Source organism: Perca flavescens, chromosome 22, assembly GCF_004354835.1.
Source record: "Perca flavescens isolate YP-PL-M2 chromosome 22, PFLA_1.0, whole genome shotgun sequence".
NCBI lineage: Eukaryota > Metazoa > Chordata > Actinopteri > Perciformes > Percidae > Perca > Perca flavescens.
In genome coordinates, this window is record NC_041352.1 from 10,800,558 (window position 1) to 10,816,725 (window position 16,168).

General features: G+C 39.8%; 1 protein-coding gene across 1 annotated transcript in view; it reads left to right on the forward strand.

Moving 5' to 3' along the window:
• ctnnd2a (catenin (cadherin-associated protein), delta 2a) overlaps positions 1 to 16,168 on the forward strand; it is a 251,489-nt gene that overhangs the window by 36,032 nt on the left and 199,289 nt on the right. Inside the window, exon 3 of the mRNA XM_028569226.1 lies at positions 14,629 to 14,741. Within this exon, the coding sequence (XP_028425027.1) occupies positions 14,629 to 14,741 (113 nt within the window). The remainder of the gene's footprint in view (positions 1 to 14,628; positions 14,742 to 16,168) is intronic.

The window sequence follows — 16,168 nt, forward strand, 5'->3', positions numbered from 1 at the left end:
ACACACACACACACACACACACACACACACACACACTGCACTCATGACCATACGGATGCATGCACATCCACATGTGCCTACACACTCTATACTGCAGAGGAAAAACATGTATACTTTCAATTGCAGACATACACAATTTAACCAGGAACCCACACAGACACATGCTATCTCACACATGGGATTACACAGACATAGACACACATGAACTTGCAACCTCTATCCACGCTTCAGTAGCCAGCGACCTGCTCCCCTGTCTCTCCTTTTCAACTGCAACAATGGTGGTGAAGGATGGACTCACTGTTCCAGTGATGGCGCTTGCACTTGTTCACTGTATGTGTGTGTGTGTGTGTGTGTGTGTGTGTCTGTGTCATTGACTGCAGCTACCCCTTTTCTCTTTTTCATCTCTTTTTCCTCTCTTCAAATCCAGGAAATAGCAAAGTGGTCAACTGCTGTCTTTTATACAAAAGAAAAGTAAATGTATAAGCTTATTGGCACTTGTCTGTAAAGTTGCCTGTCAGCAGGCATTTATATAGTACTTGTTTTGTCTTTGTTCAGCTTTAGAGTGAACACTTTGTTGCTTTAATCATTTTGGCTGAATTGTGTCTCTCCTTCCTTTTTAAAACCATGTGTATGTGCATACATGCCTGTGTTGGAGCAAGCACTTGTGTCTGTGTCTGCTTATGTCGGCCAGGATCTCTGCAAAGGTTTGCATGCGCTTGCACAGGCTAATCTATCAAAACAAGTGTTTGTGATTGCCAGCGGATGGATGACCTTTGGGGCCTCGCTGGAGTCCCCTGTCACATCATGTGGTGGAGATAGAGGACAGGAGGGGAAAGAGCTGACAAAGAATGCAGAGAAGAGAGTTGCTGGGTGAATAAGTGTGTGTGTTTTTTTTTTAAATCAGTTTGTTCATGGAAGGCTTTTGCTGAGCATGCTTGCTCTTTTTCAGCATCGCCCTACTTCATATTCATGCACTTGCACATAGTCTCACCTGGCAGCTGCCCAGTGCACCCACAGTCTTCTGCTATACTTTATATCACTGAGCTGCTCCACTGGAGCAGAGAGAGAGAGAGAGAGAGAGAGAGAGAGAGAGAGAGAGAGAGAGAGAGAGAGAGAGAGAGAGAGAGAGAGAGAGAGAGAGAGAGAGAGAGAGAGAGAGAGAGAGAGAGCCCTGCCCAAGGGCACACTGCCAGTAAGTGTTGAAAGAAGGCAGAGTGTTTACACATTCACTTTACTTGCCCAGAATTTCCCAGCTGGTCTGAGAAATTCAAAATTGCAGCCTTCTGGTCACAAGCCATTTCTCTAATCTTTAGGACACCACCACCCCTGGCTGAGTGAATATATTGTGTCTGTTGTCTGTATCAAATGCAATATGTATCCATTTTTGCACTTAAACATTTTCAGTATATCCTTATTTTTTATTTTTTATGATTACCTACTTAGAGTAACTCAAATGGGCTATTTTCCAACTCGAAATGTTCCAAGGAGCATGTGCTACACTTCTCATATCAAAAAAACTCACAGAAAAGATGGACAACAAATTAGCAAGTCTTTCTGGGTATTTATTTAAAATGCATGCCAGAATGTGCAGTACATGAGCTCAACAAGATGTCAATTGAAGCCAGATGTTGTGTCTGTCTGCCAATATACACAGCACTGCAGATTCATCAGTGAATTTGGAAAACACTTTCTATTAGTACATTGCCAGGCAAAGTGATGCTGCTAACTGAGCAAGTTTGTAATGTAAATGTACTGTTCTCATACAGCACTTTTCTCGTCTCAACGACTACTCAAAGCACTTTAACATTGTACAGGAACCATTCACCATCATGCGCTGTGGCCGACACTGTGTATGTACAAGGTGCCACCTGCTCATCAGATAATCATTCACACACATTCACACTCCGATGAACTCAGGGTTCAGTGTCTTGCCCAAGGACACTTCGACATGGGACTGCAGGGCCAAGGATTGAACCACCAACCTTCCGATTGGCAGACAACCGCTCTACCACTGAGCCACAGCCACCCCGTAGATGGCTTGTAGACACCTGATTGCACGCACGCACGCACGCACGCACGCACGCACGCACGCACGCACGCACGCACGCACGCACATGCACGCACGCACGCACAGGCACATGGAAGGAAAAAGAGCTGCAATGGCATTTAGGCAGTGACATTTTCCAAGTGACATTTTGTCTGTGGCTAAACCCAACATAGCAGACTCCGTGAGTGTGAACCCAATCATGCTGTCTTCTACACTGTCATGGAGCCAGCAGCCAACACACACACACATACATACACACACACACACACACACACACACACACACACACACAGGGGCTTGTCAAAGGTGTTAGCCCTAATTAGGCCTGAATTAAACAATCTAGAAGTGATAGACTTTGATACATTTTCTAAACCAGTCTAGAAATTTTAACTGACAACCTTTCGAAATAATCTAGATTTTGCTTCTCACTGTATTGACCTTGATTTTTGTCCACCATCCTCTCCTTTCCATTGCCCACATGTGAAATACAGATATTTATTTAATTAATGGTCATTTATATGACTTTTTGCTACATACAGTATAGGCTTACACATTAACTGCATTGACATTGATGTTCTGCTAATCTACCAAGGTGAAGACAGGATTGTTGAAGACAAGGTGGACTAATTGGACACTATCTTATTTAAAACAAAGACCTTTATTCATAGATTTGGGTTTTACAGCTTTAATATCTGTGGGATTTTGCAATTGCATTAATTATCAAATAAGGCCGTGATCAAGTAGTGTTTGCAAAGTACTTTTTAAAAGTTTGTTTTTAATATGACGAGAGATCAACTTCTTACTCAGCCAAAGCTTTGTCAAGGCTTTGGAGTTCTGAAAAAAACTCTCATCGAGGAAGAACACCTGCATACTTAAATCAATGCAGCTTCCAAATTTACTGGTTAAGCTATCATTCTAAGACCACATCAGAGCATACTGTGTCTTTGGTGCGACAGGGAAACTAGTTTTGCATTCATTATAAGACCACAGGTTCCAGGTCCAGACTTTTGATAGTCTTTTTTTTTGCCCTGAGCTGGGAAAGAAGAACCTGACAGTTAAAAAAAAAAAAAATCTCTTTTCTTTGGTATCAAGTTTCACCCAAAGTACATCAGGCTGTCAGATAGTGATTCTAACCAGCGGGGGAAAAAAAATACATAAAATATGTTTTGTGCTTCTCTCACTGGTGACATTTATTCACCCTACCAAGAAATATGTCTCAATAAATGTCACAGAAGTGAACAAAGCGGTTTCTTTATTTATTTATTTTAAATCAATGCATTATTACCACACCATCAATCCTGACACCAGCAGAACGGAGGCTCGGAATAGTTCTGTTGATGGCAGGCAAGTACAGTTATAGAAACCAACTTCTCTGTAAACTGAGACTCTGTTATTTAGTTTTACGTACTTTAGCACTGCAGAGAACAAATTATGTTTTCTGCTTTGTTCCATCGCTGTGCAGTGTTGCATGAGTGTGTAGTTGTGTATGCCAAATGCAAGTACATGTACATAGTTTTATCAAGGGAGTAGAATATTATGTCCATGTCTGCTTGCCTATGTGTTGTTGTTATTGGATTGGCTATTAAACATAGAGCAAGGGATGGAGAGAAAAAGGATGAGTGTTTACAGAGGGAACAGTGTACTGAATAACCTTCCATATATAATGCACTAATTAGACAATTCATCACAAGTTAAATACAGTAGAACTTTTACACATGAGTCAGAGAGAGAGAGAGAGAGAGAGTTGGGGTTAGTTTGCGCTCCACATGTGAAAACTAAATCTGTTACTTAAGACAGTTAATCATGAATGAGTTAATCACTGTAGATGTTCACCAACTGGTTCCGAAACATTCAATCAAACATGCACCAATGAACACACACAGGCATTCAAGAGCTGGGTGAATCAGGCTTAACCAAATGACATTAACAAAGGCTGCTTCTAAGGCAAGGATCAGACTTTAAAAACGGGTTCACTCAGATTAGAGAATAAAAACAATATTTAATGTTGCAAGTGAAACAGTATTTTGAGGTCAGCAAAGATTACACTTTTGTCTATGTTTTGCATACAGTATGTGCATTAAACCTGACATATACTTAAGAAATAGTGTGTGTAAGCCTGTGTAACAAAAGGAGACACAAATGTGATGTCATTCTTTCAACATGCCTTGATTTGTCATTTATTGAATGCAAAAGTCAAATGTGCATTCATATTTTTGAACATGGCTAAAACATGACTAAATAATACATTTTGCCTTTCTTTTCATCTCCAAACTTTGCCTTCTTGTTTTCTATTTCAGTATTCCCTTTTATTTAGTTCTAGTCTCTGACAGACAAAAGCTATGCTATAGCCATAATAAGCACAGACAGGTGTGTCTGTGTGCATGTGTGCATGCGCGTGTGTGTCAGGCAGAGAGTGACAGAGTGAACGAGATATCAAAATTGGAGACTAAGAGAGAGATGATTTCATTTTGCCTACTGAGCCCTTAAATAATTTAACGAGGGAGAGATCAGTCAGAGTAGTGCTGTGTTTGTGTGTTGAATATTTATAATGCATATAAAACTGTTATGGCCCAGCTGTTGGCAGGCATAATTCTCAGGTCTGTGCAGTTTTTTAAAGGAGAATTAGAATCCAAAATTCAAACAGATAAACTTGCATCTTCTGGTTGTCACTAGTGGTTCAGTGGTAAAATATCCATAGTTTGGAGGTTTAGTTTATGAAAAGATGGTATATATTTTCAGTGTTTTTTCATTGAGTAACAAACCATTAGCCTAGACCCAGCCTCATGAATAGCTTATTTTTAACTGTTTAGTGATGTGGCTCTTTGATTTGTCTGTCTTTGAAGTTGTTTTCCTAAATTCCTCTTCTCGTGGACCAGAGATGTTTTAATCCTGGGCTCATATTTATCAAACAACTCAGAATCACTCCTAGGAGTTGCACTGAAAGTTTAAGTAGAACTAAAAATACTCCAAACTCGAAGCAGAACATGCAAGGTGGTCAGGAGGTTTTACTACACCACTTTGAGCAAAGCTTACAAGTTCTCCTTTAAGAGTGAATGACATCCCCATTTTACAACACTTAATAGCTTAAAAATTATGTCATTTATTTTAACGTACAGTACAGGCCAAAAGTTTGGACACACCTTCTCATTCAATGTGTTTCTTTATTTTCATGACTATTTACATTGTAGATTCTCACTGAAGGCATCAAAACTATGAATGAACACATATGGAATTATGTACTTAACAAAAAAGTGTGAAATAACTGAAAACTCTGCAAACCCTTGGTGTTCTCTCAATGAGCTTCATGAGGAGATCACCTGAAATGTTTTTCACTTCACAGGTGTGCTTTGTCAGGGTTAATTAGTGGAATTTTTTCCCTTATTAATAAAAAAGCAAAGGGTGGCTACTTTGAAGATCTAAAATATGACATGTTTTCACACTTTTTTGTTAAGTACATAATTCCATATGTGTTCATTCATAGTTTTGATGCCTTCAGTGAGAATCTACAATGTAAATAGTCATGAAAATAAAAGGAAACGCATTGAATGAGAAGGTGTGTCTAAACTTTTGGCCTGTACTGTATACTCTTGATTCAACCCATTCAAAACATGACAGTTTTTAGGTAATATGATGCAGAAAAGATTAATTAAATTCCAAAAAATACCTTTAGTTGTGCGTATGTCATACATAGTGGCTGAAACAAATGTTTGCCAAAACTTCCTGTCTGCTGCCTCCTTAGTAAAATGCATTGCCAGTATAATCAGTCACAACATTCAGATGGTATTAATTGGCTCCAAAGCTGTCCACACCAGACATAATTTAAATGAGCATCAGTTATAAAAGGAGACTCACCCATCCCTGAATGTGAGCAAGGATCTTTTTATATCTATGTATATGTTTTCTATCTAAAGTCAAATGTGAGACTGAGACTGATTTTTTTTTACAAACAACCCCTCTAATTCACTAAAGCAAAAAATCTGCCCCAAAATAGACGTGACAGGGATTTCCTGTATGATCTGAGCTAAGTCAGTATTTGTAGACATCATCGACTCCCTGCTCCATAGAACCCAGACCTTATCAGCACACAAACCCCAAAGCACTGTATTGACAACAAACTATGACAGAAGTGTCTAAAGAGAATGTGTTGTAGCTCTGAAATTGAAAAGAACTTTTCTTCTTTGTATTGCTGCCAGTTTTACACTCGTACATGGGTAATGTCACTTTATCCATTCCATCCAGTAATACTATACTACTGCCAGTGGAGCAGTTTCAGTGCTTCTGTCTTATTATAAATCATGCCCTACCATTGCCTGTCTTTGTGAGACAATTTCTCTCATTGCCAATGAATTCACACTCTGAAAATGACAGGAATACAATGGTAAATTATGGAGTTTATTTTCTCTTTTCGATTCTGTTAGTATTGTCATATTTATAAAAGCCCTTATGTCCTCCTATGATAGGATGTGACAGTTACTGTTATAAGTCTCAGTCACTGACTTATTTTGGGAGTATTTAACCACAAAACAGGTGTTATTCATAAAGCATCATTGTAATAAATGTGATCCTAGGGATGAAATTCTTAGAATTTTCTTTTAGACATGTCTTAAACACATTAACTTGGATGTCCACTTAAATGTTAGATTCAATGAATTTGGGTTACAACACGTATGTGTCATCTTTGAGTGAACTGACAAATGACCTATTTTGTTGTTTAGGTATGAAGACATTATTCTGTCAAATCATCAGGTTTCTTTGAATATACCATATGTTAAAGAGTGATTTTCATATTTTAGTGTCCTAATGGTTGTTTAGTTTGGTCTTGCCTGTATTTGTTGATTGATATGCTAGCATTTAGTTGGTGTGCTGTCAATTACACAATTGGATTTGTTTTTTCTTCCACCTATGTTTTTTCCTTTTAATGGGCTCTTTTTTTTTGTTGTTGTTGTTGTTGTTGTTGTTGTTGTTGTTGTTGTTGTTGTTATGATTATTATTGCTACTAGTAGTCATGCTAGTAGAAGTAGTAAACGTAGAAAACATAGTATTCTCATTTTTTTGTGTGTGTGATTTGTGTATATATGTGTTTATGAGCCATAATCCCTTGAAAGGAAATCCGTAATTTGCAGTAATGATGAGCTGTCCATTACTGCTGTACCCATAATCACATTAAAGAACAGCCCTCAGGTATTGCTGCTAATGTAAATTAAATTTGGTTAGCAGATGACTGATACAGAAAAGGCCAGTCACCACTGCGATCGGAAGGACTAGTATCCCTGGTGTACAACAATAATGAATCCTGTGTTATGAAAAAAGATATGTGTTAATGAGAAAAGTCGATGCAGAATGAAGCCAGACCGAGCTGTGTAATTCTCTTTGTCTAGTATCACCATTTGCCAGATGGCTAGAGCACCTGTGTACACACCTACACACAGATGCACACACATGAGCGGCGATGCACAATCAATGCAGGCACACACACACAGTCTTCTTCTTCTGTCTTTATGAGGACCCCCTGCGCTGATGGTACATTTTTTTCTATATATTCCAATAATAACCCCACCTACATACAGTAATCTAAAATCAGTTCTTATTTTAAAGGATAATACCTGTTTATTACAACCTAGATCTTATTTTCCTATTTGGAAGAGAAAACAAAAGTGAACTGTAAAATGACTACCCAAACTGTTTAGCCTGTAACAGCCTGTGACTCATTTAGACGGTCCTCTTGGTTGAACTACCATATTTGCTGTTGTTTTGCATGTATTATTAGCAACATTATGGGTATGACCGTTTTCAGTTACCCAAATTAAGTGGTGAATAATATGGCCAAACATATTAGTTAGTATTTTTAACATATGTTACAACCTGTTTGAATATATTGCGAGGTTCTTGTGGACTTTGTTTTAACAATGTTGCTGTGTTCCCAGATCTCAGCAATTACTTGAGTGAGTGCAGTGTGTTATTATGACCAATAGAACCAATCGGCAAACCTATGAAAATACGATCCAAGTTGCAATAATATATTATTATACAATACCCGGTCCTCACTTCATCTTCAATTAAACATTTCCAAAACCAACTCTGCCTCTGGCCTCGCATCTTTTCCATCTGCTGCCACTTGCGACTGAAATGCTCTGCAAAAGATTCTCAAACTGGACAAACTAATTTCCAGTTCATCCTTCAAAACCATCATATCATCCTTGTTCATGGACATATGCAGTTGCTTCTCTACATAATCATTTTTCCAGCTAAATATTTGAATGGTTTCTCCCTCTCTTACTCACCCATGTACCTGTGCACTTATCTCGTTATAAGTGTTTACTGTTGTCTGTGTAGTATTTCAGATTGTATTTTATGTAATTCTAAACTGTATGTATTTCTAATGTATTTATTTTCTAGCCCTCCTTCCCTTTGTCAGGCCACAATGGTCAATAAGAACCTGTTCTTAATGACTGGCTTGTAAAAATAAATGTGAAATAAAAAAAGGGAATTATCCATGAAGCAAAATCTAATCCAAGTGACTTCAAGATAGCCTTCACTCTGAAGTCTATGACCTGATGTTTGTTCTTAGTATGATAGAAGCACAAAAACAGAAGCACACATGCCCCATGTTAGGTAACCGTGAAGCCTAGTGTTCAGTCTCAGACATACAATACCCACATTGTTTGAGAACAAAAGTCGTTTCATTCTGGAAGTCTGTTTTCCTTTCTTCTCTTTCTATTTTTCTTCTCTCTTTCTTGTGCACACATGCAGAGGGAGTGGATCAGGTGTCTCTCCCTTGGCTATCGTCTCATGTGACTTTCATCAACAGAGACGTCTCAGTCTCCTCTGCCTTTCTTCCTTGCTTTCTCCCTCTACTCTCTTTTTCCTGTCCTCCAGTTCTTGCCCCCCCCCCACACACACACACACACACACACACACACCTGCTGCTCCTCTCCTGACTCGTGGTTGACTTTTCACACTCATTAAAGTGACAAGACAAGCAGCAGTGGGAGGGAGAGGGGCAGAAATGAATCCCAGCTAAATTTAAGCCATACCTACTATGGGCTACATGAGCCACAGCTGTATGGTTTAGAACAGGAGGAATGGGGGGGGGGAGCATAGTGCTCCTGTGTGGGGAATTTTAATAAGCATGGGAGGGACGGAGGAGAGAATAGTGACCTTTTTACCAGCTCCCATTCACACTCCTCTTCCCCACTCATCTCATTTCAGTTGTTTTCATTCGTCTTCGCTGATTGAGGATAGGGAGAGGAAGAATAAAAGAGTGAGCGAGAGTTACTTCTCAACTAGAAGGTCATAGCTCTTTTTGATAGCCTTTTGTATCCCATCCAAAAACAGCGATGTTAATAGCTGCCCATAGGCCACTTTATAATGATTGGGCCTTATCTCTAGACACACACAGACAATCACGCACAGACAGCACACAGCTTCTTTATGGTGGCAAGTGTGGAAATTTAGCTTAAACGGAGAAAGAACTACGGCTACCATTTATCCCATTTAAAGCTCTGATACATGGGCCACTGCTATGTTATCCTGCATTCTGTCCCACTATGTTAGCCCACCCCCATATTTATTGCCTGTATCTTGTAAAATATAGCATGTTTTGTTTTATTGCATTTGGAAAACTCATTCAAACATTATCCATAGAAAACCTGTAAAAATTACACATTGTAAAGTTGAGTCCTGGCTGTCTTCCTGGTCTTGCTTTCCTCAAAAATGTCAATGTACATTATTTCCTGTCTTTCTTTTAACAGTAATTTAAGTGCTACCCAATTAACTTGGGATACATAAATAATTATTTATAAATTTTTTTTATTTTATTATTTTATTTGTATTCTGTGTAGTTTTGTTACATCTTTCCTCTAGAGAAAGTTGGCTCAGAGGCTTTACTATTGGATAATGTGATTCTCTTTGGATCCCTATTAGGAATTCCTTTTCTCTCCTCCACAGGGAGGTCAGATATCACTCCTGTGTTGTGCACATATACACCGTGCATATTTGCATGTTTGCATGTACAGTAGATGCCCATAGTATATACTGTACAGTATATTCATGTGAAATTGACTTAGCAAGCCAATGCATGTTTCTACTGTCTTTTTTCCTCCCCTGTATCACCAGTTTAAATCCAAATGCAACTGTGTGTAATTGCCTAATAAAATAAATGTTGGGGTGACATTCAAGTAAATATTGCTCACTAAAAAACTTGATGAGACTGGTACCTTCCCTGCATGTGTTGTTCTGTTTATTTTGTAGGAGAAAGACTAAAAAACATACGCAGAAATCTCTGGGAGAGCAGGTATATAAAATCCCAGGGACTGTGTGTGGGAGGAGTCAGGACCTAATTTATAATGGGGGAGGGGGTGTGGATGTGGTTCTACAGTTGCCATAGAGACCACTGTGGCTGACTGTGGGTCGCACGGGCGTCTCTGAGGGAGGCGGTAACACGCGCACAACATATGCACGACATAGTAGAATCCTACAGATGGGCATTTCCATAGACTCACACGGACAAAGCATAAGGAGCACCTGCTGAAACTCCCAACTCATCAGTTTTGGATCTATTGAACTGTGGTTTATGCACGTGTCAAGGTAAAATATGCTACTACACACACAACAAATTGTTTAGCAATAAGGTTACAATTTATGGAATCAGCAGAACAGCAGGGTTTTCATAAAATACACATGCAGAACGATCAAAATAGCTGGTATGACAGATCCTCTCCTTGGTGATCCAGCATCAGCAGTTGTTGCACTGTTCTTGGTGAGATGACATTCAGGAAACATTTTGAAGTGTGGTGTAGATTAAAAGAAGATGAATTACCTTCAGCAGAGATGCAGCTTGGTTGTCTTCCTTAAATGTAGAGCAAGACAATGAAATGACTGCTTGTCTCCAAATGTACTTCTAAGTGCATTCAGATGTGTGCTCACATATGTTGTCCAAGTACAATGGATTTGCAGCTGTGTGCCACTGTGTGTATGATATGATATGATATGATATGATATGATGTCTTTCTGTGTTTTTGTATTTCCCATAATTCACGCCTCTCTGTCTTTCAGTTCATCCTGGCATTGCAAGTTCATTTCCCTGTATATGCTCCTTTTTTAATTCTAGTTGCATATGCATTATGTCAGTACCTTAGAACAAGGACTCTAGAAAACACCCAGCTTACTCACAATGTTGTTAGAAGTACATCATTTACTTTCCACCTGTAGTTTTTATGTTCCTGTCAGGTTGAATTCACTGTGCTCCATGATTTTTTAGACTGGCGAGTGAGTACACTTTTACTGAGTCAAATGTTATTGAGCTGACAGATGTGTGCTGTGCTGAACATGTAATTCAACAAAATAAGTTCTTCTCAAAAACATTACAGAGACTTTCTGATGTTACGTCGCTAATGATTTTTATTGTGTGAGTGTAGTAATTATGACAGTGTGTAAAAATTTAACAAGCGTTCCTGACTGTTCTGGTATGGTTACAGCAGCTGTTTCTATCTGAATTTACTGCTGTGGTGTAGGCCACAGTGGTACATACTATACAATACAAAGAGAGAGGTGTAAGTTTCCAAATCAGAGACATCAAAGTTTTCTGTGTCTAAAAAAGCTCTCCAGAGGATCTTTTAGCATCATTATTTCTAGATAAAACTCCATACTAATTATTTATGATGTGCTTTTTTCAGCTAATCAGAATGCATAGCTGCATGCAATTGGACAAGTCAATAAACTCACTCATCTAGTAGACATACTGGTCCTATCCCTTGGCCAATTCGTGAATGTGCTTTTGGAAGTCTTTGTTAGTAGCAGTTCATCCTCATAGACCATGGATCAATTATCGTAACATATCAACAGATTACTATTTCCTTAGGCAAAGGATTTGAATGAATAAAATGTGTGAAATAAGGGTTATGCATAATTTAACATATTTTACCCCAATACAGAACTGGCCTAACAGGTTTCCCATCTGTTTTGGCATTCAAGCATTACCATGTTACCTTAGAAGGCATTTAAGATACTTTACCGTTGAGGCATTATATATCATCAATTAGCATAATGCTACTTTAGGTGCAGGGATTTGCATTTTTACACCTTGAGGATTTAAAACGGTTGCAGCAGTGGCAAACAAGGCGACAAAGCAGTCTGCTGTGGGGAGCAGAGGAGGGCTTTGAAGCAAGGCACCTCGCTGTAAAACAAAGCTGTAATTTAGAGTTACGGGTCCAGAGGGTTTAATAGACTCTGCTCAAATTCTGTGCGTCACTTTGCTTTGCAAATCATAGTGGTGGCGGAACCTGCTACTTTGTTGTCCACACGTACAAGGTTTATCGTAGTTAGAGCAAGGACAATCTAGAGAGGAGTTGCTGACAGTAAGTAGAGCAATACATGGAGGAAAGCAAGGAGAGGTTGGGTGAATGGAGGATTAAAAAAAGTGTGGGAAGAAAGGATTGTGCCTGGCTAGTGGTGTATAACATAAGTTTGACTTATTAACAATTTCTATGTGAAACTTGCAGTAAACTAACACATTTTCATATATCATTTCAACCCTCACAGATAAAGGAATTTCCTACTGTGAGATCAATGAACTACTACTGCTAGTACTACATATGGATGTGTCGGGGGCTTGCTGTGTGTGTGTGTGTGTGTGTGTGTGTGTGTGTGTGTGTGTGTGTGTGTGTGTGTGTGTGTGTGTGTGTGTGTGTGTGTGTGTGTGTGTGTGTGTGTGTGTGTGTGTGTGTGTATGTGTACAAGAGGAAGACCGGGAAAGAGGGAAAGAAAAAGTGCATATTTATGAGTAAGTGGTTGCTGTAAGCGTGTGTGAAAAAAGGGGTGAGGGAGAGGCAGGGAGATGAATTGCATTGTGCGATGTAGTGTTGGGGAGGAGAGGGGATTGAGGTTGGAGACTTGAGATAGCGACTGGGGATCAACACATTCAGAGCTTCAAATGGCTTTGAGAAAACCAATCAAAGCAGCATACACTCTCTCCACGTCTCGCTCACACAGTCTCTCTCTCTCTGGGTGTCGCACGCACATGCACTCGGTCGTACATACACAACATCTTCAGTGGGGTGGAGTTCAGTGCACTATTGATCTGCTTCCATGTGGCTGAGATTAACTTGAATGCGACGCACGCACTCACGCACTCACGCACGCACACACACACACACACACACACACACACAAACACACATTCATGCACATACTTACACACAGTAATTGCTGTTTTGAAATCTCATCTGTCTGGCTCATAGCTAGATGACTGATATGGAACTGTCAGTAAGCCAGTTAAATAGCTAATACATCAGCACACACACACACACACACACACACAGGGTTGGTTTAAGAGTGATGCCTTTAGGGGTAATCAGACATTCATACAGCCTTCAGCATGCAGCACCCAACAGTGTGTTGGAAGTGTGTAACCTGACAGGAAGGAACATGCAACTCCAGACTGTAGCCACACATAATTTCATTTAAGGCTGCGTGTGGACCAGCAGAAGCATTGAGTTAAAATAAAAAAAGTCTGCATTGGTGTATCCATGAAGTCCAATTTGAATACTATGTCCATAAAGTTTAGTGCTTATCACACACTATACAACAGTGGCTAATACCATGAGACTGAACTTTACAACTCTGAGAAATGATCATGACATTAGACATTTTTTCCTCAATGTCAACAGTAGAATTACAATTTGCACTGCAAAGTAATTTGCATGTCTGAAGTATGTGGTTGGTATTATTAGTTGGTATTATTCTTTCCCCTCACATCTAGTCCAGTCCTGCACTGTAATATGAGAGAATCCGGCCAGTAAATGTGTCATCATTTTGTCAGAGGAGTTCTGTTACCAGCTACCCTGTAGAAAAAATATGCTTTTGTTTTCAATTGTAATCCTCTTTTTTAAGATTGTCACTTTTTTTAATGTGAACATTTCTTTGTTGAACCAAACAGGAAAACAACTCATCTGGGAATAACAAACACATTTCATGAAGGAATCCCACAAAAATCTTCTTTTGACAGATTTACAGTTTGCAACCCAGTTTCAGGAGTGCTTCAACTACTCCAGTTGGCAACCCTCCCGCACCACACAGCCGATTGGATTAAAGGGCTTTTTTGCTCACACATTTAGAACACTTTCAACCAGTTACTCTGCCTCATGCCTTTTTCTCACCTGTCAATCACATTCATGTTAATGATCACACTTCATTTTTAATAGTTGTCTTCCAGCCCTAAGCTGTTTCCATGACCTGCGGCTGACAATGCTTCACTTCTTCTACGACAAGTAATGCAGTCCCACTTACTAACCACATGAAAATACTGTTCAGATGCTGTCGAGAGGCTTTACAAGGTTATTTATAGTACATTGAAATAGAAGTTATATGGTTTTTATATTTGTAATACCCTATCCTTCTCCCACTAATGACCAATCAGATGGGAAAGGTTTTTTGGTGTGTTTGTTTTGGTATCTCTGGATTAAAGTTATGCACTATAGCATCAGTTCCAAGCTTTCGTACCTTCCCAGCAGAACATCAGCTCTCTCTCCTACTCCCTTTCTTGTTCCGTCTAACACACATGTTGTCTTTCTTTGTCTATTCAGGAGCTCCAGTTTGAGCGCCTGACCAGGGAACTTGAGGCTGAGCGTCAGATTGTCGCCACCCAGCTGGAGAGATGCAAGCTGGGATCAGAGGCAGGCAGCATGAGCAGCATCAGGTAACATGCAAAGCCGTCCCCATCTTTTGTGTGTGTGGTTGGGTTATTGTGTGGAAAGCATGGGAGCAAGTGTGTGTGTGTGTGTGTGTGTGTGTGTGTGTGTGTGTGTGTGTGTGTGTCCTTAAACACTTTCAGGTAAAAGATACATTGTGTGTGTATCTGGGACTTTGGGGTTCATAATTTCCCCCCACTTTTATCAAACATACACAAGATTGTGTATGTATAAGTCTGCATCTTAGGTTTGTATGCAATAGGCTCTGCGTCCTTCATGACATTAACACTGTCTGTAACATTATATGCCTACACACACACACACACACACACACACACCCTGGGTATTTTCTCTTCAGATCTGTGGAGTGTGTGGATGCTACTGGAAAAGAACAGTGTTCCCCTGCTGTGGGGTGCATTTATCAGCTGGATGGATTAGGACACCACTGAGGTTGCAGGCAAAATCACTCAGATACACACTCACACACAAGTTCACATACACATGGAAGGTGTTACATGGAGTACAATAACACTTAGCTTGTGGGGAGCTTTACACTCATACTATACAGACAGACACATGACATACCGATGTGAGAATATGATAACACTCTTGACAAACATGCACACTCTCACATACAGCACCGACACACCATGATAGTTGCTGAGGGCTTGATGTAACAGAAACATCAACACAAGCCTTGGCAACATTGGTGAGGGTGTGACAGCACATACTTTCACCCACACATATACTGTACATGGTCACGAAAAAGTCCTCTTAGAGATTTTGCTTTTCAACAGAGACATGGGTCAAGCTTTAGTATTACAATTCCTGGAACCCCTTTCATCATATTATGGCATTAATTAGCATATTAAGCACAGTCCTGAAACACTTCAAAATACTTAATTATCTTCCCCATTTTTAAGTCTGACCTTTCTGTTGCCAAAATGATTTTCCACTGAGGGAAAGAGAGCTCTCAACAGAAAGTAAAGATTAAGGAAGAGTGGATGGAGGAGAGGAGATGTATGCTACTAGCATGCTAATTTTGGATTTTATGCTAACGTCTCAATATCTGCCCCTCTCCATTTGCTAAATTACTGTCCCTTCACATTCTCCTTCTTACAGGCGTTGCCTCCCTGTAAGTAAAAATCCTGAGTAAAAGTAAAGTTTGGTAGAAAGTTTTTGGGGGTGTGTGTGTGTGTGTGTGTGTGTGTGTGTGCCTGCCTGCCTGCCTGCCTACGTTTGTGTGTAGGTTTTTGTGTTTGCGTGAATTTTGCTGTGATGTCAAAGAGTCAGGTTCATATAAATTCAGCATCCACCTGCATCCCTCAGGCAGCTTATTGCATTAGTACACAACCTCGAGGGGGTGGGGATGGGTTGGGGGGTGCAGGGCAGGGAATGGAGCACACAAGAAAAAAAGACACTTTTAACTTTCCCA